Below are 22,650 nucleotides of genomic sequence, written 5' to 3' on the forward strand. Positions count from 1 at the left end.
AATATTAACCGTGTAAAACCACTCGCATCCGAAACATCACCGCCGTGTTTCTTAAAATACACATCATTAAACTTTGTACGGCATAAATCTTGACTTAGAGCTTTCGTGACTATAGGAATCCATATTCCTGGGTCTTTTGGTAAATCTTCTTGGCTCTTTCGGTAAAGTCACGTAGAATGGAAATAAAATAAAAATAAAACAATAAAATAAAATTCTCACGACGTTTCGGCCACAACACAAATATCCTTCTTCTTTGGTTCTTTCGGTAAAGTCACGTAGAATGAGAATAAAATAATAAATTGATAAAATAAAATAACAATAATATTCTGACGACGTTTTGGCCACAACACAAGCGGCCTTCATCAGGTGAAGGGACGAGACTGTCTGGTAGGACAGCGCTGGAGTGAAAAAGCCACGTTCAGATCACGGCCTTTAAGCTTAGAGTCGCGGCATCTCTTCAGAAAGGTGAAAGACTCGATTAGTTGAGCCTTCTTATCCCGGAGTCTGTTGAATGATCTTAAGGATGTGTGGAATCCCTCCCCGTAGAGGCGGTTAAATTTCGATTTAAAGCTTTCGTGACTGCAATGATTCATCTTCTTTGGTTCTTTCAGTAAAGTCACGTAGAATGAGAATAAAATCATAAATTGATAAAATAAAATAACAATAATATTCTCACGACGTTTCGGCCACAACACAAGCGGCCTTCATCAGGTGAAGGGACGAGACTGTCTGGTAGGACAGCGCTGGAGTGAAAGAGCCACGTTCAGATCACAGCGCTGTCCTACCAGACAGTCTCGTCCCTTCACCTGATGAAGGCCGCTTGTGTTGTGGCCGAAACGTCGTGAGAATATTATTGTGTTATTTTATTTTATCAATTTATTATTTTATTCTCATTCTACGTGACTTTACCGAAAGAACCAAAGAAGATGAATCATTGCAGTCACGAAAGCTTTAAATCGAAATTTAACCGCCTCTACGGGGAGGGATTCCACACATCCTTAAGATCATTCAACAGACTCCGGGATAAGAAGGCTCAACTAATCGAGTCTCTCACCTTTCTGAAGAGATGCCGCGACTCTAAGCTTAAAGGCCGTGATCTGAACGTGGCTCTTTCACTCCAGCGCTGTCCTACCAGACAGTCTCGTCCCTTCACAGGATGAAGGCCGCTTGTGTTGTGGCCGAAACGTCGTGAGAATATTATTGTGTTATTTTATTTTATCAATTTATTATTTTATTCTCATTCTACGTGACTTTACCGAAAGAACCAAAGAAGATGAATCATTGCAGTCACGAAAGCTTTAAATCGAAATTTAACCGCCTCTACGGGGAGGGATTCCACACATCCTTAAGATCATTCAACAGACTCCGGGATAAGAAGGCTAAACTAATCGAGTCTCTCACCTTTCTGAAGAGATGCCGCGACTTTAAGCTGAAAGGCCGTGATCTGAACGTGGCTCTTTCACTCCAGCGTTGTCCTACCAGACAGTCTCGTCCCTTCACCTGATGAAGGCCGCTTGTGTTGTGGCCGAAACGTCGTGAGAATATTATTGTGTTATTTTATTTGATCAATTTATTATTTTATTCTCATTCTACGTGACTTTACCGAAAGCACCAAAGAAGATTAATCATTGCAGTCACGAAAGCTTTAAATCGAAACAAATATCCTTCTTCAGGTGAATGAACAGGACTGTCCAGAAGACAGCGCTTGAGTGAACATTGCTAAGCATGGGTCGCATCTTTTAAGCTGTGTGGGCGGAATTTACATATGAATTAGCATGTCAAGTCACGTAGATAGGTTCTTTGATAGGTTCTTTGAACCTATCTACGGTATTACTTTTCTTTGAACCTATCTACGTGACTTTGAACCTATCTACGTGACTTTACCGAAATAATATTTGTACGACATAGCCAAACATGCGCTCATAAAGCCAGGCGATGATGCCCTCCTTGTGGCCGGACCCGACGTTTCACGTGGAGGATGTGGGACGTGTTAGCGGGCTTCTGCTGCCATCTCGTGGTCAAATGTGGGAGAAAATAATATGGCGCAATGAACAACCTGTGTCCCTGCCCCGCTCTTTCACTTTGAAGACGTTTATCTAAAACCCGACTGAACAAGTCGACAGAATGAATAATAAAGTGTGCGGATGGAGGGCCACCCACCGCCATGCGGATCGTGGGGGTTATTCGACCATACTTCTCGTTGGTTAGTGTCGGTTGCTGAAGGAATTTAGATTTTTCCGTACTTCCCAAATAACGTAATTTCCACAGCAGCCGAAATCTCCTGTCGTGCATCATGGTCGTGCGTTCAACGCATGTGCCGACAGCAGTAACTTTATTTTGAAAAATATCATATGTCCAACGGAATCAACACCCATGCATTGCCCGAATGTTATGACTACCTTATATAAATATCATGGAATTACACTTAGAGAGCAGTGGATTCAAAGAAGCCACACAGGGTAGAGAGACATCCCAAGTGCGAAGTGAGCGGGCTGGGCAGGGCGCGCCACGGCCAGAAGGGACGCTGGGATCCGATGGCCGAGACTAGTAACGGAGCGGCAGCCAAAGGATGGAATGCACTCGAGGGGACCAATCCCAAGGCGATGGATCGATGTTGGATGGATTATTACATCCCCGGATCGTGCGAGGTGTTGGCGGCTAAGGGAGGCCATCATCCAGCAGTGGTTAGATCGTGCCTGATGATGGTGAAAACTGAAAATGCAGGACACATTTGACTGTATGGTAAATGTTCGCTCGCTGTGAGTATTTTAGTGTTCGTTGTTAGTTCGCTGATCGCTGGCCATGCGAGACGCGATGCTGACGACAGTAACAGCGTGTGAAGCACACTGTACGTACAGTGCGCGCCCCACACTGCGCATGCGCCGTAAGCCACGTGACGTACAGTGCTGTTTCAGCAGTCGGCAAGGCTCCCAACGAGGTGCCAGGGTCCCTCTCTCCCCGCATCCCATTTCTCCCGGTATCCCCTTTCTCCCGGTCTTCTTCCCTCCCAGAGTCCCCTCTCTCTCCGTGTCCCCTCTTCCCCAAGTCCTCTCTGCCCTCTGGTTCTCCCACTCCTTCCCTTCTCCCCGTGTCCCCTCTGCGCGTCCCCTTTTACCCCATGTCCCCTCGGCTCCCCCGTCTACCCGGGTCTATCATCTCCCCGGGTCTATCATCTCCCCGGGTCTATCATCTCCCCGGGTCTATCATCTCCCCGGGCACCCCATCTCCCTCCCTGTGTCCTTTTCCTGAAGCTACCGGGTCCATCCCGATTCGGCCGGGATAATCCCGGTAGTTTCCGAAAGTCTGTTCCGTGTTCGCTGTGAAGCTTTTGCGAGATTCAGGATTTGTCTCCGTTTACAAAAAAACTCGTGGCCTCGCCCACTCCATGTTCCCGGTGCCGCGGCGCACGCTTCACGCACATCCAGGGGCCGCCCCTGCCCCCCCCCCCTCCGTGTGGGCGGGGCTAGTGCGTGAGTGGGCGGGGCTATATAAAAGTGGGCGGGGGAGGGGTTACTGGTTCCCCGCGTGTCCCGGTCAAGCATCCCAGAAGTGTGGTGGCGTCGCCCTCCCGCTCCCCACAGATGGAGGAGCTTCCCGAACTCTCCAAGGAGGAGAAGCAGAGGCTACGCAAGGAGAGGAAGCAGCAGCAGAAGAAGAAAAAGAATAAGGAGGAAGTGCACGGGGACACAGGCGACGGCAACAGTGGGGGAGGTTCAGGTTGGTGTGGTGTGAACGGTGTATGGTGATCTGGTGAGCGCTACTCGCTCTGAGAAGGAGTTGGAGGATCTGCTGCTGAACCTGGAGCGTGCCACCACGAAGTGGGTCCTTAACTATCAGCTCCACCAAAACTAAGCACCTGCCTCGGTATTTTGTGTGAGCAAACACTCCACGCCCACAAATCCCCATGAGTATTGGGGCAGTTGTGGAGAGAATGGTAACGTTTTCGATACTGGGCAGTGTGCTTATGACCAGTTTCGGTTTGGCAGAAAAGGTTTCATTACGAATCAGTCGAGTGGCATCTTTTCATCAGCTGTGTAACGCTGTGTGGAAGCTACCTGGTCTGTCGCACCACACGAAGCTTCAGGTATTAGGTACTTGAAAGATCTGGAAAGATTCCCATCGGTGAGCTCCGGAAGGCGAGGCTGCATTTGCTGGGTCAAGAATGCCGCATGTCCAGCCACCGTATGCCCAAGCAGCTTCTGTTTGGCAGGATAGAGGGGGCTAAACGGGCACAGGACGAGCTTGAAAAGAGATAGGAATATGTGGAGTTGAGTGGACATGTCGGTAACTGATACCAGTGGTGTCAGATCGGCCTCTATGGAGGAGGCTCGTGAAGGACGCTACTGGGCAGTTGGAGGCAGTCGCCCTTCAACAGCAGATGGAAGAGGAGCAACGCTCACAACAACGAGCGGAGCGTCGGGCTGCTAAAACGCAGCAAGTAAGTACAGTGGGGAGCACAAGTGATGCATCTGCCAGTCATCTCAGTCAACCCATGACACCTGGGTATGTCCCGTGACCTGCCAGCGTACCTTCGACACTGAACTTGGCCTCAAAGCACACCTAGCCTGGTACAACCATGGTGATGTCACCAACACAGTGGCGAATTGTGGCTGTTATTGTTGTTGCTGTGTGGGTGTATCTCTGGGTGTAGGCGTGTGAGTTTATCTCTCTGGGTGTAGGTGAGTGGGTGTAGGTGTGTGTATCAGTAGTGCCTGGGTGGCATCGTGAGGATTCGTTTCCCTGCCACCCCGCGTTTCCCTCTCTCAGAACCGGCACCAGCGGCGCCGCCCATCCCGGCCGCGGCTACAGTGAGTGGCGATGGGAGGGACTGTGGGGTCAGGGTGACTGCCCCCCCCACCCCCTCCCCTCCCTCCACCTCCACGGCGGCCCTTACGAACGAGAGGGGAGCTCCGGGAGAAGCGAGTGGGCCCAGCAAGAGCAAGGCGGAGTTACGTGCAGAGCGGCGCGCGCGCCAAGAGGCCGAGCGGCTCGGCAAGACTGCCAAGCGCGGGGGGGACAGCGGTGCCCTCGCCCCTTGCGCCTCTGCCAAATCTCGGGGAGCCGGCCCAACCATCGACCCGAAACCCAAGCCCCCTGGGCTGGACGGGGGCCCCGGTGAGAGCAGTGGGGTCGGCACCCCCTTAACCGCATGTGAATGTCTCACGTGCCCCCCCCGCCCCCACCTCGTGGTGATGCGCAGCATGTGGAGTGAGGTTTACGTCCGACAATGTTGCGCTCACTTGTGTTGGGCTGTGATGAATTACGTTTTCTTAAATTGTTGCATAATATCAGGTTATGTCAAGTAGGTATATGTGTATCCTGAAATTGTGCTGTGCTGTGTCATCTTACGTTGTGAATTGTTCAATCACGTGTTGTATTAAAATGTGTTAAGTTGTGCTGTGTGCCAGGTGGCTCAGCGGTAGAGCGAGTGGATTGCAACAAGGTTGTGAGTTCAAATCTGACTAGGAATGTGGAATTTCCACCAATGCCTCTGCAGGACTGTTAAGAGATAAACACTGCCTCAACGACCATTTAGCAAAAACTCATATTTACTTGTTTTGAGTTGTGTTACTTTGTGTTGATTTTAGTTGAATTATGACGAGTTGTGATGTGATCCATTGAATTGTGTTGTGTTGAGACCCATTTTTATTGCGGTTGAGTTGAGATTGAGTTGCGTTGAGGTTGAGTTGCCGGTGTGTGCACAGTGGTGAAGCGCGTCTCGGAGCACATGCAGGCCGATGACCCGGCCGCTCAGAAGAAACTCGCCAAGAAACTCGAGCGGCAGCAGGTGCCACTCGCCACGCTCACCTCGTTCGCCACGCTCACCTCGCTCGCCACGCTCACCTCGCTCGCCACGCTCACCACGCTCGCCATGTTTACCATGCTCACAAACTCTCACTTTCCTCACCTTACTCGCCACACTCACTAAGCTCACCTCGCTCACCCCACTTACTAGGCTCGCCACACTCACAACTCTTACCGAGCTCACCATTCTCACCTTGCTCGCCCCACTCACCTCTCACTATGCTGATCATTCTCACTCGGCACGCTCATTACTCTCACCACTTTCACTCACGCAGGTGCCACAGCGAACGGACTCGACACGCAAGGTCACTCTCTTCTCCCACCTCCACCAGTACAGCCGGCAGATGTCCCTCACTCACTCCCTCAGGTACCTCACCCCGTGTCTCACTCAGGTACCTTACCCCATGTCCACTCACTCACACCCTCACGCTGTGTGTCATTCACACTTTGACCCTGTGTTTCACTCACTCAGGTACCTCACTCAGGTTCTCACCCGTGTCCACTCATTCACCCAACCGTCACTTTGTGTCTTAATCACTCGGGTACCTCATCCCGTGTTCACTTACGACCTCACCCTATGTCTCAATCACACCCTGTGTCTCACTTACGCGGGCACTCTGTGTGTACCGTGTAACCTGTGTGTGTACTGTGTATACTGTGTAACCTATGTATGTACTCTGGGTACTTTGTAACCTATTTGTGTGTACCCTAGCAGCACTGTGTAACCTGTGTGTGTATTCTGTACTGTGTAACCTATTTGTGTGTGTACTCTGACTGCTCAGTGTAACGTGTGTGTGTATTGTTGAGAGTAGTAGCACAGTGGTTAGCGCTCTGCCCTACAAACCCGGCGACCCGATTTCGATTCCTGCTCACAGCCAACACAACTGACGATTATCTGAACCAGTCCTGGGCCTCCACTAGGTCGACTCAGTCTCAAATGAGTGACATCACCACTGGGGATTCAAAGGTGGCCGGGCGTAGTTCTGGTCACCCACCTCGTCGTATGTCGTGCCAGCCTACATAGGTGATCGCAAACAGCACTTGCCCCAACAGTCTATTAAAGCTATACAGGGGATCTTTGTATTTTATTTTATTCTGCACGCAGCCTGTCATCGTGTGTGATCCACCCGTCCGTGCTGCGGCTGGGCCTGCAGTACTCCCAGGGCGTCATCACGGGCTCCAACGCGCGTGCCGTTGCGCTGCTGCACGCGTTCAAGCAGGTGCCTCCATACAGCAGCGCCCGAAACGCGCACGCATGTACTCACGCGGGGCACACCAGCCATAGCCAGCAGGGGCCCCAATACCACTGAGGTCGCGGCACTGCTCAGACCGCGGTACCGACACCATTTCTCCATCGCGTACTGGCATTGTAGAGTGATTGTGGTGGTGAGTGATTGTGGATTGTTGAGTGAGCGATGGCGTTGCTATCCTCCTCCTCCGTGCTCTTGCTGTGTGCAGGTGATCCGTGACTACTCCACGCCCCTCAACGAGGATCTGTGCCGCGACCTGGTCAACAAACTTAAGCCCGACATCAGGTGACTCGCCACTCACCCTGTGAAGCCTAAACCCAGCCCGAAGCCAATCTTTGGACTGGAAAGCGGCGCTTGGCTTGAGCAGTTGAGAAGCTGAGCTGACCCATGTCTACTTCTCCCTGCAGCTTCCTGAATCAGTGCCGGCCCCTGGCTGTGAGCATGGGCAATGCCATCAAGCATCTCAAGAGCTGCATCAGCAGCATCCCTGCCGGCACTCCCGAGAGACAGGTGTGTGTGTGCATCTAGAGACAGATGCGTGTGTCTTGACAGTTGTGTGCGCGTGTGTCTGGACAGTTGTGTGTGCGCGTGTCTAGAGGCAGGTGTGTGTGTCTAAAGACAGGTGTGTCTCTCGCTCAGGCCAAGGAGTTGCTGTGCGATTGGATCGACAGCTTCGTACAGAATAAGATTGAGCTGGCGGCCAAGGCCATCGCAGACTTCGCAATTCAGAAAATCAAGGACGGCGACACGATCCTGGTATACGGATGGTACGAGCTTACCCAGTCACGTACACACGCACACACGTGCATGTACACTGCTCGCCTGCACCATGTGTACGCGCATAGACACGTATTCTCGCACATACATTCGCTATGGTCAAGGGATAGGCCTGGTGCCTATGGATTTTACTGACCGAGATGACTGACAAGATGACTGAATTTCACCACACACACTCACCACACACACGCTCTCACCGCCACACCCCAGCTCGTCGCTGGTGAACAGGGTGCTCGTAGAGGCACGAATGCGGGGCCGCACGTTCCGTGTAGTGCTGGTGGACAGCCGTCCCCGCATGGAAGCACGTGAGGCGATGCGGCGCCTGGTCCGCCACGGCGTGCCCTGCACCTACGTCCTCGTCACGGCACTCGCCTACGCCATGCAGGAGGTGAGGCCCGTGCCGTCACACCGCGATTGGCCGCCCCCACATCCTAGGAACCACCCCCCCCCCACCCTGCGTGACGTGGTCAGTGCTATTGATGACATCACCAAGCCCTGCCGGTCACCTCCCGTCCAGCGGCACACGTGCGAACAGAGACGACGCACTATTTTTGTTAGCCGATTGGTGGAGTGATGGAACCGATGGTCAACCATGATGAATTATGGGAGAATTTTGAACAGTTATCCTATTACTTGCAACTCAGATTGTTTACAGCTCTAGGGCCAGATACTATTGTCCTTTGCACTATTGCTATTTGTGACAATCAGCAGTTTTCCAATCCTTTGCAGAACTGTTTTGCTTTTCGCATATTTTTGCAGGGTAGTTGAATGGCACATTCTACTTATGATTACCTGAAAAAATGTTTTCCATGGAATAAAGCCACACATACTAAGATTCCCCACAGCACCACGGATAACAAGAATCCTCCTGTACCTAAGTATATGGACAAATCGAGCTCTCGTTGGTGCTGTCGTTTCCAGGTGTCCAAGGTGTTCCTGGGTGCCCACGCTCTCCTGGCCAACGGCTACGTGATGTCGCGCCTAGGCAGCTCGCAGGTGACGCTGGTGGCCAAGGCCTACAACGTCCCCGTGCTCATCTGCTGCGAGACATACAAGTTCTGCGAGCGCGTGCAGACCGACTCCTTCGTGTCTAATGAGCTCGGTAATCGGCCCCCATCCCCACTCACTAAACATTGGCCATGGCGTGGCCATCAAGATGTCTCGTTGCTACCAATGCTTTCTTCCCTCTGTCAAATCCCGCAGCTACTGCACCACAGACACAGACCTCTTAGACGAAACCCGTAATTCTGGCATTATTACATTTGGTATTTGCGAACGATGCGAATAGCAAATGCTTGAATAATTTCATTAGGTGAATTCTATTTAGAGTTTTTATTGCTGGTGGATTGCCTTCTGCTGGGTGCATGTTAAAATGGCACTTATTTTTCTTCAACATTTGACGCAGCACACGTCTAAAGGCAGCCACATCACTCTTATCGTTCAAACCTAAAAACGTGATAATTGTCACTTCTGGTTTTGGTCAATAAGGTTAAATTGGGCATGTATTTTTGTGTCTGGTAAGACCTTAAATGGTTACCTGATGCGGTGTGAACATCAGCACTGGACATGGTGCTGGTCATCCACCCCGTCGTGTGCCACATTGCTGGGCTTCATAGGTGCTATTCGCTAACAGCACTTGCCCCAATATTCTGCTAAGGCTATAGAGGGGAGCTTTGTGCATGTGCTGTGTTCGTGTGTATGCCCATGCGTATGTGGGAAGTGGTAGTATACCGGTTATGCTGCGCTACGAACCCAGCAACCCGAGTTCAATTCCGGCCAACACCAGTGACGATTATTTGAACCGGTCCTAGGCCTCACCTAGGTCGACTCGACCTCAAATGAGTACCTGGTGCAGTGTGTAAATATTGCCACTAGGGAGACAAGCGCAGCCGGGTGTGGTGCGAGCCACCCACCCCCTCGTGTGCCATACTGTCAGCCTTCAAAGGTGCTAATCGCTAACAGCACTTGCCCCAACAGTCTGTTTAAGGATATATGGGGGATCTTTGTCTTTGTGTCTGCACGGGAACTCTGTGTCCCAAGACGACCCGGACAACCTGGTGTGCTCACGCGGGGACGAGACTCCCCTGAGCGGCTGGCGAGACGTGCCCAGCCTCAAGCTGCTGAACCTGGTGTATGACGTGACGCCACCCGACTTCGTGGCCATGGTCATCACGGATGTGGGCATGATCCCCTGCACGTCGGTGCCAGTCGTGCTGCGTGTCAAGAGCGACGACTGAGGGCAGTGGCGGAGTGTCTATCCCGCTCCTGTCACAATGCGATCTTTGCTGGGCCTGTGCATCTCTGCATAGGGAGTTCGCGTAGTGGCTTTGGTGAATGGGTGACAACCTTGCTCTGCTTGGTAAATGATTCCACCACAGCGCACATGCACCCAATTACCTGAGATATTTGTGTGCGCATAATGAAGGGTGAGAATAAACGTGAACTTTTAGGTGCTCGCGAACAGCACATGGAAGTTACACTGGCGTCTGTGTGCAACTGCGTTTTTGGTTGGGAATTATATTTGATTTGGTCAGAAACTGCACTTCCTTGTTTACATAAATAGGTTGCTCAGCAGGCACAATGTTTACCCATTTCACTTCTAAGTGTTCATGGTAAAAAATGGGCAAGTCCCTGCCACTAACACCTACAGGTGGAGCACACATGGATCAAATATTCCCCGCGGTGTCCACATACACAAAATACACGTTTGTATTCCAGAATGGTTTTACATTCAGCGTGTGTTGTGCTGCGAGTATTCATGACTGGAGCCGTAGATCAGTGAGGCAAGACGGCGCTGGCCAAGTGAAATGTTTATTGCATCAGTAATGTGCAGCAATGACTGTAAACGGTGGGCAAGGAGGCACGCAGATTCATCTGCAAGGCAGCAGAGCGAGTGGAGGCTTCAGCCTAGTGACCTTGTGCTGGAACAGAAACATTTGTGCAAATTAAACTCTGAGCCAGCAGCAGTGGGCAAGGGCGGGTCTCCCAGTGCTGCGTCATTTCACAAATCCACACCATCACACACCCCGACAATTGTGATCAAACACCCAGTCAGTGATTGTCGTAAGGTCAGTTCGGGGCGTAACCTCTAGGGCACAAAGACACCAAATTTACCATCCTAGTTTACCAGTCGTAAACGCACCAAATTTACCGGCCGAGTTTACCAGCCGTGCAAACTGAAACCACCGGCCGAGTTAAACGGCCGTGCAAAGACACCAAGTACAGGTAATCAGCCAAGTGCAACTTCGGGCATAGAGATGCCGAATAGAATCTGCAGCGGCAGAAAGCAAGAGGAGATTGAGGACAAAGAAAGGAGAGCGGTCAGGTGGGTGACTGCCTTCTGGGGAGACAGAGGCACCAGCATAAACGGATCTGTGTTAAATGGCATAAAACGAGTAAAATTATCCCATTTCCCTTGTCATGGACTGCCTCATAAGGAGGCGTGTATCGCCACAGTCGTTTCACCTGGGCAGAGTCAGCCCAGCTCTTGGATGGTGTGGCTGGGGTCATGAGCCCCAGGGCAATGCGATGACCTGAGCTGGGAAGAGATCAGGAGGCAGGAGAGCGTCCACAGGGGACGGAAGAAGAGCCCCGAGCCAGATCCTCGGCAAAACCCCAACCCTCGGAGACACCAACCTAAGCGGGCACCTCGGACCCCACGAGACCTCAAAGGAACACGACCAGGTCTTTACTTTCTGCGCGAGCGAAGGCCGCCTGGATGCTGGCGAACACCACGTCGGGAGACTGCGCCGCGTCCACCGCGGTGTGCAACCCACGCCGCTGATAGTAGCCGACGAGCGGGCTTGTTTGCGTGTGATATGACGCCAATCGCGACGCCAGCGCCTGCTCGTTGTCATCCGAGCGCCGGATAAGAGGCTCTCCCGTCACCTGCGTCGACACGGGGAAACACGAGGCAGACGTTCAGGACATCACAGAGGAGCGAAGGACAAAACCACTCCACAGTAGCGCGATCAGCGCTCGCAGAAAAAGCAGCCCCAGAAGGGCATGGTGAGGGTGGCACTCACGTCATCACGCATGGGCACAATTGGAGGATTGAACTCCTCGTGGTAGGAGCGCCCACTCTCTTTGTGAATCAGCCTGGAACACACGACGGGCAGACAAGACAGACATTACTGGGTTACGGCACAGCATTGAGCTGTTGTGTGTTTATTGGGAGAGCGGTCTTACAGTGTTAATGATTATGGTAGTAGCTATGTTTGCGGCTGTGGGGAAAGTGGTGATGTGGTAGCGTACTGCGCTACAAATCCAGTGGCCTAAGCTTAAATCCCAGCCATGGTTAACACCAGCAGCTAGTGATATCTGAGTCGCTCCTCCAAAGCATCCCTCCCCAGGTTGACGCAGCCTTAAATGAGTATTCAGCGTGGTGTGTAATCATCAGGACTGGGGATAAAAATATGGCCGGGTGTGTTGCTCACCACACCGCCTCTCCATGCACTGTACCGGCCGTCATAAGTGCACAGCCGGTACGCTCACAGCACTTCCCCCAAAAGCCTGTGCAGGCTACATGGGGTAAATTTCTGTTTGTCGTCATAACTGTAGCTATGAATGTGGTTATAACTGGCTGTAACTGTAGCTATAAACGTGGCTATGATTGTGATTTTGTGGTTGTGGATGACTCCGATACCGGCCACAGATGCGACGGATGAGCAGGGAGTCGTCCACTTGGAACTCGACGACGGAGTTGAGTTTCTCTTTCCTCTGATCCAACAAATCATCGAGCTGCATGACACAAGCCACTTTATTATAATACTCACCCCCTCATCACATAATACAAGCATTCACCACACACTCCCTCGTCACACCACACACCCTGCCATCATTCACCACTCGCCCACTCATACCACTTACCCACTCACCTACCTCATCCGGTCACCACACCACTTACCCCCTCAACACACTGCTTGCCACCTCAACACGCAACTCACCCCACTCACACAGGAGACCCCCGCTCACCATCTCGGCCTGGCGCACAGTGCGTGGGAAACCATCCAGCAAGAATCCCTTACTGCAGGCTGGGCTGTCCAAGTTCTGCTCAATCAATTCCACCACCATCTCATCGCTCACCTGCACAAAAACAAACACACATGCACAGACACATGGACACACGGGCATGTACACAAACGTGCACGCATGCGTACAACCTCAGATGAGTATCTGGTCATTTGTGTAAACATCAGCATTCGGTAGATAAAGATGGCCACGCACCATGCCAGCCTTCATAGGTGCTTACTAACAGCAATTGCGCCACCATCCTGGAAAGCTACTACAAGGGGTCTGTGTGTGGGAATGAGTGCCCACCAACTTTCCGGCGTCCATTGTCTCCTTGAGGCGTCGCCCCAGCAAGGAGCCGCTGGACACCATGGCACGCAGCATGTCTCCCGTGGATAGGTGGCAAACGCAGTACTCCTCCGCCAGCCGTGGGGCCTGGAGTGCACACACACACACACACCATATGCGACACATTTATCACAAACACGTCATACACTATACATACATCACACATACACGACAACTACACTACACATCCGCAAACATAAATCATTCACTATACATACATTATACATAGACATACATGATACAAATATCCTCTATATAGCCTGAACAGACTGTTGGGGCAAGTGCTAGCACCTATGAAGGCAGGGACGGCACACGAGGGGGTGGGTGGCCAACACCACGACCAGCCGCCTTTGTCTCCCGAGTGGTGATGTTTACACACCACACCAGGTACTCATTTGAGACTGAGTCGAACCAGGGGAGACCCAGGACCAGTTTAAATCATTGTTAATGGTGTTGGTGGCCTTGAGCGGGAATTTAACTCGGGTTGCCGGGTTCGTAGCGCAGCACGCTAACCGCTCCCCACCATGATACAGTATATACACAAATGTCATACACTACACATAGGGCGGTGACAGTGATCGCGGGTTAACCATTTGTGGGTCAAGATCAGCAGGCCGCCGTGGTGAACGCTGTAACCGTAAGATCTAGTCATCCAGTGCGTCAATCTGGACTTGCCTTTAACCTCACGTGAATGTCCGTATGTGCTGGCAGTTGGATATTTTGGGTTAAGGTTTCACAATGAGACTGTCACCCTGTAAAGAATCCGACAGATACAGATTCCCCATATGCTCTTTAACAGACTTGTTGGGGAAAGTGAGCACATAAAAGTTATACACACACACCCTTGATTCACACAAACCTTCACACCCATTATGTACAAAGACAGATCCCCCGTATAACCTTAGGCTGTTGGTGCAATTATGTACACACCTTTTTTACAGGCATTATGTACAAATTCACGCATTGTACAAACTTTCATACACATTCATTGATGCAAACTCTCAAACAAAACAGATTATCACACAGCAACAGACGTGCAAATACACAGATATGACAGCATCATAAACACCGCAACCACCACCATTCGCCTCGGACAGCCAGCCACGTCCACACAGCGATTGTGCCAGGCAAGGATTGTGCAACGCAAAAAACACAAACATCCCCGCCATTCACCACTAAGTGGCGGTGACGTCTTCACGGCGCTTGTGCCATGCTATGTGCACTTTTGAGGCCACGTGAAGTGTCGAAGGCTCGCTGGCAGGTCACAGAACAGACCCAGGTGCCATGGGTTGACTAAGAGACAGGCATTCACACACGCACGTTCACAATCACACACAATTGTTCACGCAAAGATACCAGGCGCACACCTTCACACAGAAATGCAAGACAAAGTTCCCCTTTATAGCCTTAAAAGACGTTTGAGGCAAGTGCTGCAAGCGAGCACCTACGAAGGCCGAAAGGGTACAAAGGTGGGTGGCCAGATCTCCACTAAGGAGACCGCCTTTGTCTCCTTAGTGGCGATGTTTACACACCGCACTAAGTAACTAATTTGAGGCCGGGTTGGCCGTGAGCGGGTAAGCAGCGCGCTAGCCGCTACACTACCGCTCCCCAGCCCGGCCGCGGCCCCGTGGAGCCACTGTCCCGCGGAGCTTGTCCGCCATCAGGAATGCGGCCGCACAGCATCCTCGCTGCAGGGAGGGGGGACCCGGGTCACCGACACGGGCCCCAGGGCGGGGGTCCTGATGCCCCCACCTCCCCTCGCCATAGACGTCAGCATAGCCCGAGATGGGACACGAAATCCAGGGCCTCCACACCCCTCATGCCATGTCCTCGTAACACACCTCACCACGCATCCCTCTCACCTTCCCCGTAAACCCTACATCACCCCTATCTCACCCCCATCTCACCTCCCCTCGCTCCGTCTCTTCCCCCAACCCTGTACAGTTCTCACCCGCGACCTCCATCACCTCTCACGAATCCCCATGACCCTTTCCCTCCTCTCTCCGCAGACCTCCACTCTCTATTCACCTCACCCCTCTTCCCGTCACCTCTCACCGTGCCCTCCTCAAACCTTGTTTCACCGACCTCTCCTCAACCCCGACGTCTCTTTGGCTCTCCTGAATTCAATTAAATCACTCCGTCCTCTGATCCAATCACCACGTCCTCTTTCCTCACCAACCTCTACCCTCAAACCCATCTCTTCACCCCAGGTCTCTCATCATCTCCCCTCACCCCTATCCTTTCTCCTACATTCACCCGTCAACTCACCTTCCTCTCCTCCCTCCTCCATCGGGCTCTCTCCTCTGCTCACCCGATCCCTCCCCCACCCATGACCTCACCTCCCTCACCCCTTACGGTCCTCACCTGGGTCCCCTTCCCGGCACCCGGGGGTCCGAGCAGCACCGCGCGGATCCCGCGGCGCATCTCGGCCGCGAGCCCCGCGTCGCGCTGCGCGTGAACTTGCGGCGCCATGAGGATGATGAAGCGGAGGGTGAGGAGACGGCCACGCGTTGGAGGAGAGGACGCGACCCGGGACCGGAAATTCCACGACTCGCGATGCACGGAACCGGAAAAACGTCACTGCTACTGAGACGTCAGTGCGTGATGTCATTTTTCTCTGTTGATGACGTCGTGCGGCTGCGATTCGGTGACGTCATGTATCCACGTGCACCTTTGGGGGACGAGGCGGTCTCCGTGTGATTGAGGCCGCTATCAGAAATCCTGCCTCTGTGGCAGGCTAGGGGGTCTCTGTGATTGGGTCCCCCCTGTGCTCTCCCCCATGGCCCGTGGTGGACTGTATGTGGCAGCAGCAGTGACCCCGCTGGAGGGAGATGACGCGGCGCTGGGATCCGCTTAGGTCGTCGTTCCCACCGGCGCGGCGCCGCGGCTTTATTCCGTAATCCGCTCCGAATTGGGACGCGATGGCCCCTCCGAGGCTCCCAGCACAGCGGAGATTGCAAAACGCCGGTGGATGTTTCCGCGTTCAGCATCAGCTGCTGATTAGTGCAGTACGATTGTGATTAGTGTCGCTTCATAGTGCAACCGCATTTAAATACAATCTGCTGAATCTGTGGACATTTATTTTGAGAGCGGAGCAGTCGAGCAGAGTAAAAATTAATTAAAGCCTTGAGCTTTGACTTAAGCAGGGACAGGGAGTCGACTACAGGGGTGGCTGGGGGGAAGAAGTTTCAGACAATGGAGGCAGCAGAAGAGAATGAGCGAACTACACCCCCTAATATTCACTAACAGCTGATGTTCACACATCACATAGTTGATGGTAAAACTGATGTTCACACATATGATGAGTCTATAGCTGGTGTTAACCCACAGTTGATGTCCACGTGTTCGCCTAGTCACTGTCCCCAGCCCCACCATCCGCCGCTCAGCGCCGTTATTTTTAGTCGAATTACCCGCGCCCTTCACGGAGCAAACGTTTACGCAATTCGCTGAGCGCCCCTTGGGTTGCTGAAATGCTAAACGCGCAATCGCTGGGGGATTACAACTTACTTGGGGGGGGGGGGGCAGCTGGAGCCCCTCCCATCCCACTCTCACCTGGGTCAAGCTCTCACATTAGTCCACCCCACTCCCCCCAGGGAAAGGGCCCCAGGTATAGGGCAGTGGTTGGAACAGATCGGGCAAGACACCGACGGAAAGGACAGACGGGATGAGACGAGGACCAGGGGCAGACAGTACAATAGTCCAGGATGCGTTTAATGGCCACGCCGCGTTTATTGCGCCAGCGTGGGACGGAATGCTATAGAAGAAATGTTTACAAATGCTTCACTGTAAACTGATCATGCACAACACCTAACCGACCCCCCACAACACACACAGGTGCCCCCCACCTCCGTACTCTGTGCGGACGAGACCCCTCGTGCTCTGGAACCTCCCTCATTGAGTTATTTACTCATTCCAGGTCACAAAACCTCCAAACCACCCTAACCCTAATTCAATCCCCACAGGTGAGACTTCCCTTCCACACCTGGATATTGAGTGCTGCCCACTCCACAGTGCAGAATCCAACAACGAAGCAGGGATTTGACACATTCTCACAGCAAACCCCATTGCGCCAAGAGAACCAGGCTTGGGGATGGCGACTTGGAGAAGAATACTGGATGAGGTTGTGGGAGTGTGGAGGGCCTTACATTACGGACATCACTACAAAAATTGTTAAAATATAAAACCACCTCCACAGCCTCGTTCTTCTCACACAGGCTGGGGCCGTTCCCCATATGCGTCATGGCAGTCCCACTCTTTGGCCTGGAGGCCACGAAGGTCGGCGTGGCTTCACGTGGTTCCATGCCACTCACCGTGCCCAGCACGGAGCGCCATGCCCTCTGGCACACGTGGGCTCACTAACTCCAAATTCACAAACAACTCCAAGTTCAATATGAAAGACTAGATTCACCGTTGACTCAAAGGTCACTAGTGCCTCAGGGCTCACCAATGATAACCAGGTTCAACAATGACACTGGGTTCACCAACGACTCCACGTTCATCTTCTTGGTTCTTTCGGTAAAGTCACGTAAAATGAGAATAAAACAATAAAACAAAATAAGACAATAAAATTCTCACGACGTTTCGGTCACAACACAACAGCCTTCTTCAGGTGAAGGAACAGAACTGTCGGGACGACAGCGCTTCAATGAACGCTGCTAAGATTCGCAACGTCTTATTTTATTTTATTGTTTTATTCTCATTCTACATGACTTTACCGAAAGAACCAAGAAGATGAATCCTTGCAGTCATGAAAGCTTTAAATCGAGACTCCACGTTCAACACTTAATACCAGGCTCACAAATAACCCCTGGTTCAACAGTGACCCCAGGCCAGAACGTCCCCCCACGGCACCATCATATGGTCAGGATGCGTCCCAAAGTGCTCCCTTTGCTCACATAGCCCCGCACGGAAACACGACCGCAACGTCACGGCAACACAAAAGCAGGGACCGGAGCTGCAGGTTAGGCCGGTGTTTGGGATGGTGGTGGGGCCTGAGCTAGGGCCGGCATTGTGTTTTCGACCAGCCAGCACCACCTGCCAAGACAATGAGCACCAGCACGCACTCCGACTCATCTGAACCCCGACAGTGCATGGTGGGCTCGTTCAGATGATAGCTGGGACGATTAGTTGATCAAGTGAATTGATTAAACGTCGTCTGTGCTTAAATGACACACGTGGAAACTGAGATAAAACATTCTTCCAACTATTTTCGTGTTGGTCGAGTAATGGGACTGGTAATTAGGAGAGAAATTGATTGATTACTTAAATAATCGGTTATCCCAGCTCAAGTTCTGAGCTAGCCGTTCAAGAGAGCAATGATTTCTGGGCCCTTTGTCAAGCGAATCATAACAAGGCAGCAACAGCAGCCACTCTCATAACATCCACTGGAAGAGTAATTATAAATAATCTCTTTAAATTTAACACATTAGGAATGTGAGCAGCATCTGCCAAGACCCCACAGGGCTATAGGCGTCATTTGGATTTACCCGGATATCCCCTGTGCTGGAAGTTTCAGCACCGCCCGTGACACCTGCAGCTCCTCACGCTGCTCCCTCAACACGAAACGGATACATGCGCAAGCAAATTACACTCGCACACCTAAGACAACGCTATCGACTGAACCTCAGTACTGCCGAGGACAAGTAGCGGTGGCTGAGCAAGCACTTCCTGCTCCACCAGATGCTACCGTGGTCCCGCCGGGGCTGGAAGAAGCAACCAAAGTAGTGGTGCCACCCAAGAATGGTGCCTTTAACCCCCCCTTCCCGCCACCGCCCAGATATTCAGGGAGTTTTCCGCTGTGGTGCATGGACACCAAGTGTCGCGTGGTGCATGCATAACACGGAATATCATTTGCTACCCAGAGTATGCTGTGGTGTGTGCAATACATGCGGTGTGGGTGTAGTGTGTCTGGTACATGTGGAGTCATATATTCAGGAAATGTAGTGTAGCGCATGCATAATATAATTTGGTATACACAGTGTGGTGTGTGGTACACAATATGTGTGGTACCTGTGAGTTGTGTGCTGACTGCGGTAATGTGAGGTTTGGTGCATTATATACATCAGACATTGTGCGGTGAGTGTGGTACATGTGATGTGGTACTTGAGGTGTGATGTTGTATGTGTTGAGATATATATAGTGTGGAATTTTTTACGTCACACGATACGTGTGGCGATGTGTGGTGCGATACACAGTGGAATGTGTGATATGGTACACAAGATGTGAAGTGTTTGGTGTGGTACACGTGGGGTGGTATGCAAGGTGTGCTGCGCTATGTGTGGTGTGGTAGGTGCAGCATGGTACGCAAAGTAAGATACGATGCGCGTGGTGTAGTATGATGATACATGCGGTGCGATTGGTACACTCATTGTGGTATGTTAAGTGTGATATGGTAAGCGAGGTATTGTGAGGTACACAGGACGTCGCGTGTTCCGTGCTTTGGCGCCGCTGGATGAGCGCTCGCCTCCTCAGAACTGCGTGGCGCCGGAGGGGTCGCACTGCAGCAGCCGAACAATGGAAGGGTCATTCTTGGCTCCAGCAATGAACTCCTCTAGGGAGAGTTTGCCTGTTGCACACAGACACCTAGTTACAAACCAATACACACACCAACACACAAACAGCAATACACGAATATAAACATTAACGCACCTATACACACACACCAACCCACGCATAAAAAACAGCAACAGGCACGTACAAAACACACACCAATAATCACAGGCCATCACAAGAGTGCACTCACACTTTGACACAGCGGTTTTGGAAGGGGCTGCCCACTCAACTAAGCAGCTGAGCCTAATCCCTCATACCGCATTGAGGCTGAGTGCAAGGGCTGGGGGGTGGAGCATGTGTGATGTCACTGCACCATACCATCGTGGTTCTTGTCCATCTGCCTGAAGATCTTGTCAGTGCGTTTCTCAGGTGTTGACTCATCCTCCGGCATCTTCATCACGGAGGAGACCATCTTGTAGATGGCCTAGAGATGGATGTAGTGTGCAAGAGAATCCCACAAACACCTACTTAGACTACATCACCACCTGCACCCACCACCCCCTCACCTACATTACCTCCATCTCCATTATATCCATTCCCACCTTCACTTCCTCAGTTACAACACCCTCCCCCACCCCCTTTACCTCTTCTGCCTCACCACCTAGATCACTCCCTCCCCATCACCTTCGTTACCACATCCATCACCGCCTCACCTATACCACTTAACGTACACCCTCACCACCTCCACCACCTTCCTCACTGCCGCCGCCCACTCACCTGCACGATCTCCAGCATCTCCTCTCGACTGATGTAGCCGTTGCCGTCCAGGTCGTACATGCTGAAGGCCCATTTGAGCTTCTGCTCGAGCTTGCCACGCGATGTCACGCTCAGCGCCACGATGAATTCGCGGAAGTCGATGGTGCCATCGCCGTTGGCGTCGAAGGTACGAAACACGTGTTCGGCAAACTTGGACGCGTCGCCATATGGGAAGAAGTTCCCATAGATCTTCTTGAACTCATCCACTGTGAGGCTACCACCTGGACAGTCCTTGAGGAATCCCTTGTACCACTCCTGCAACTCCTGCTCCGAGAACTCAGTGCTCTCCCGCAGGTCCTGCAGCGCCTCGGGCCGCAGCTTGCTGTTCTGCTTGCCCATGCTGGCCCCAGCCCTGCACCTCCTGCTAGGAGAGAGGGGACACCAAGGGGATATTAGAGCAAATAGGGAGTGGACAACCATAGTCGAGTCCATGGGGACACCATGACAAATCAAAGGGATAGCAAGATGACGACCATGGGAATGATCATGTGGACACCATGGAGATAGCGAGCGGCCACCACAGTGGACATCCCGGGGCTACCAAAGCAACACGACGGAGACACCGTGCGGACAGTAATAACAAGCGGACTCCCCCAGGGAAAGAAAAGGTTTGATATCACGGGACACCATGGGAACAAAAGGGGACAAACAGAATATCAAGGGGATATCAAGGGGGCGCCACGGGGACACAGAAACACCATGGGACCACCAGTCTAGGTTCCCTCACTCACCAGGTCCATTCACTCAATGGGGTATGCTTACTCAGTAGGTCCACTCACTCACCCGGGTTCCCTCAATCACTGTCATATAGGTACCCTCACTCACCCGGGCCCCCTCATTCACCGATGTCAGGGTCCCCTCATTGGGGTGTGGGTCCCCTCACAGGGTCTCCTAACTTACCCCGGGCCCTCACTCAGCCGAGTCCCCTCACTCAGCCGGGTCCCTTTACTCACCGGGTCCCTTTACTCACCGGGTCCCCTCACTCACCGGGTCCCCTTTACTCACCGGGTCCCCTCACTCAACCGGGTCCCCTCACTCAGCCGGGTCCCTTTACTCACCGGGTCCCCTTTACTCACCGGGTCCCCTCACTCAGCCGGTCCCTTTACTCACCGGGTCCCCTTTACTCACCGGGTCCCCTCACTCAGCCGGGTCCCCTCACTCAGCCGGGTCCCCTCACTCACCGAGTCCCCTCACTCACCGAGTCCCCTCACTCAGCCGGTCCCCTTCACTCAGCCGGTCCCCTTCACTCAGCCGGGCCCCTTCACTCAGCCGGGCCCCTTCACTCAGCCGGGCCCCTCACTCAGGCGGGTCACCTCACTCACCGAGTCCCTTATCTCACCGGGTCCCCTCACTCAGCCGGGTCCCCTCACTCAGCCGGGTCCCCTCACTCAGCCGGTCCCCTCATTCAGGCGGGTCCCATCACTCAGGCGGGTCCCCTCACTCACCGAGTCCCTTTACCACTGGGTCCCTCAGCCGGGTCCCTTTACTCACTAGGTCCCCTCACTCAGCGGGGTCCCCTCACTTACCGGGGTTCGGCTCCCCTCGCCTCCCCCGCCTTCCCGTGTCTCTAGGCCCCGCGCCGCCTCCGCGACCCCCTGAGTCTGCGAAGCCGCGTTCTGCCGTGCGCTCGAAAGGGTGCTGAGGGGGTCGAGGGGCCTCTCGGGGAGAGGGGGACTAATGGGGTCTGTGGGGATCGCAGGGGTCGGGCTCCGCGCTCTGGGATCAGCGGCGGCGATTCCATGGGGCGGGGCCAGCGTGCGGGGCGGGGCCAGCGTGCGGGGCGGGGCCAGCGTGCGGGGCGGGGCCAGCGTGCGGGGCGGGGCCAGCGTGCGGGGCGGGGCCAGCGTGCGGGGCGGGGCCAGCGTGCGGGGCGGGGCCAGCGTGCGGGGCGGGGCCAGCGTGCGGGGCGGGGCCAGCGTGCGGGGCGGGGCCAGCGTGCGGGGCGGGGCCAGCGTGCGGGGCGGGGCCAGCGTGCGGGGCGGGGCCAGCGTGCGGGGCGGGGCCAGCGTGCGGGGCGGGGCCAGCGTGCGGGGCGGGGCCAGCGTGCGGGGCGGGGCCGAGCGCGTGACGCCACGGGGATGGGACTGTCCGAGATTAGAAATCAGAATCTTTAGACTGGATTAATATTAATCATAATCTCCACACGTGATGC

General features: G+C 53.3%; 3 protein-coding genes across 9 annotated transcripts; 1 reads left to right on the forward strand and 2 right to left on the reverse strand.

Moving 5' to 3' along the window:
- Positions 1-2,703: 2,703 nt before the first annotated feature.
- Positions 2,704-10,309, forward strand: EIF2B4 (eukaryotic translation initiation factor 2B subunit delta). Of its 3 annotated transcripts, none has more exons than XM_032959212.2 (12): positions 2,704-2,742; positions 3,582-3,717; positions 4,768-5,115; positions 5,706-5,788; positions 6,081-6,172; positions 6,911-7,025; positions 7,264-7,340; positions 7,463-7,565; positions 7,695-7,822; positions 8,043-8,220; positions 8,754-8,934; positions 9,873-10,309. In XM_032959212.2, the coding sequence occupies exons 1-12, from the start codon at positions 2,719-2,721 to the stop codon at positions 10,067-10,069; spliced, it is 1,662 nt and encodes a 553-aa protein (XP_032815103.1). In that variant the 5' UTR covers positions 2,704-2,718; the 3' UTR covers positions 10,070-10,309. The 3 variants fall into 3 exon arrangements, with proteins under 3 accessions (XP_032815103.1, XP_032815104.1, XP_032815105.1); XM_032959213.2 differs by lacking the exon at positions 2,704-2,742 and adding an exon at positions 2,833-2,938; XM_032959214.2 differs by lacking the exon at positions 2,704-2,742 and adding an exon at positions 2,899-2,977.
- A 320-nt stretch (positions 10,310-10,629) lies between these two features.
- On the reverse strand, positions 10,630-15,775 carry AK2 (adenylate kinase 2). 4 transcript variants are annotated; one of them, XM_032959217.2, is made up of 7 exons: positions 15,555-15,775; positions 13,152-13,277; positions 12,807-12,917; positions 12,478-12,572; positions 11,858-11,930; positions 11,498-11,720; positions 10,630-10,753 (listed from the first exon to the last, which is right to left on the reverse strand). In XM_032959217.2, the coding sequence occupies exons 1-6, from the start codon at positions 15,660-15,662 to the stop codon at positions 11,499-11,501; spliced, it is 735 nt and encodes a 244-aa protein (XP_032815108.1). In that variant the 5' UTR covers positions 15,663-15,775; the 3' UTR covers positions 10,630-10,753; position 11,498. The 4 variants fall into 4 exon arrangements, with proteins under 4 accessions (XP_032815108.1, XP_032815109.1, XP_032815107.1 ...); XM_032959218.2 differs by having other exon boundaries at positions 11,525-11,720; positions 15,555-15,774; XM_032959216.2 differs by having other exon boundaries at positions 11,469-11,720; positions 15,555-15,774.
- A 1,108-nt stretch (positions 15,776-16,883) lies between these two features.
- HPCA (hippocalcin) lies at positions 16,884-22,271 on the reverse strand. 2 transcript variants are annotated; one of them, XM_032959220.2, is made up of 4 exons: positions 22,025-22,271; positions 20,460-20,859; positions 20,061-20,166; positions 16,884-19,755 (listed from the first exon to the last, which is right to left on the reverse strand). In XM_032959220.2, exons 2-4 carry the CDS (start codon positions 20,835-20,837, stop codon positions 19,658-19,660), a joined length of 582 nt encoding a protein of 193 aa, XP_032815111.1. In that variant the 5' UTR covers positions 20,838-20,859; positions 22,025-22,271; the 3' UTR covers positions 16,884-19,657. The 2 variants fall into 2 exon arrangements, with proteins under 2 accessions (XP_032815111.1, XP_032815110.1); XM_032959219.2 differs by having other exon boundaries at positions 20,460-20,862.
- Between the last annotated feature and the right edge of the window lie 379 nt (positions 22,272-22,650).

The sequence above is a fragment of the Petromyzon marinus genome, chromosome 23 (genome assembly GCF_048934315.1).
Source record: "Petromyzon marinus isolate PM22_M1 ecotype Great Lakes invasive population chromosome 23, UKy_Petmar_22M1.pri1.0, whole genome shotgun sequence".
Lineage (NCBI taxonomy): Eukaryota > Metazoa > Chordata > Hyperoartia > Petromyzontiformes > Petromyzontidae > Petromyzon > Petromyzon marinus.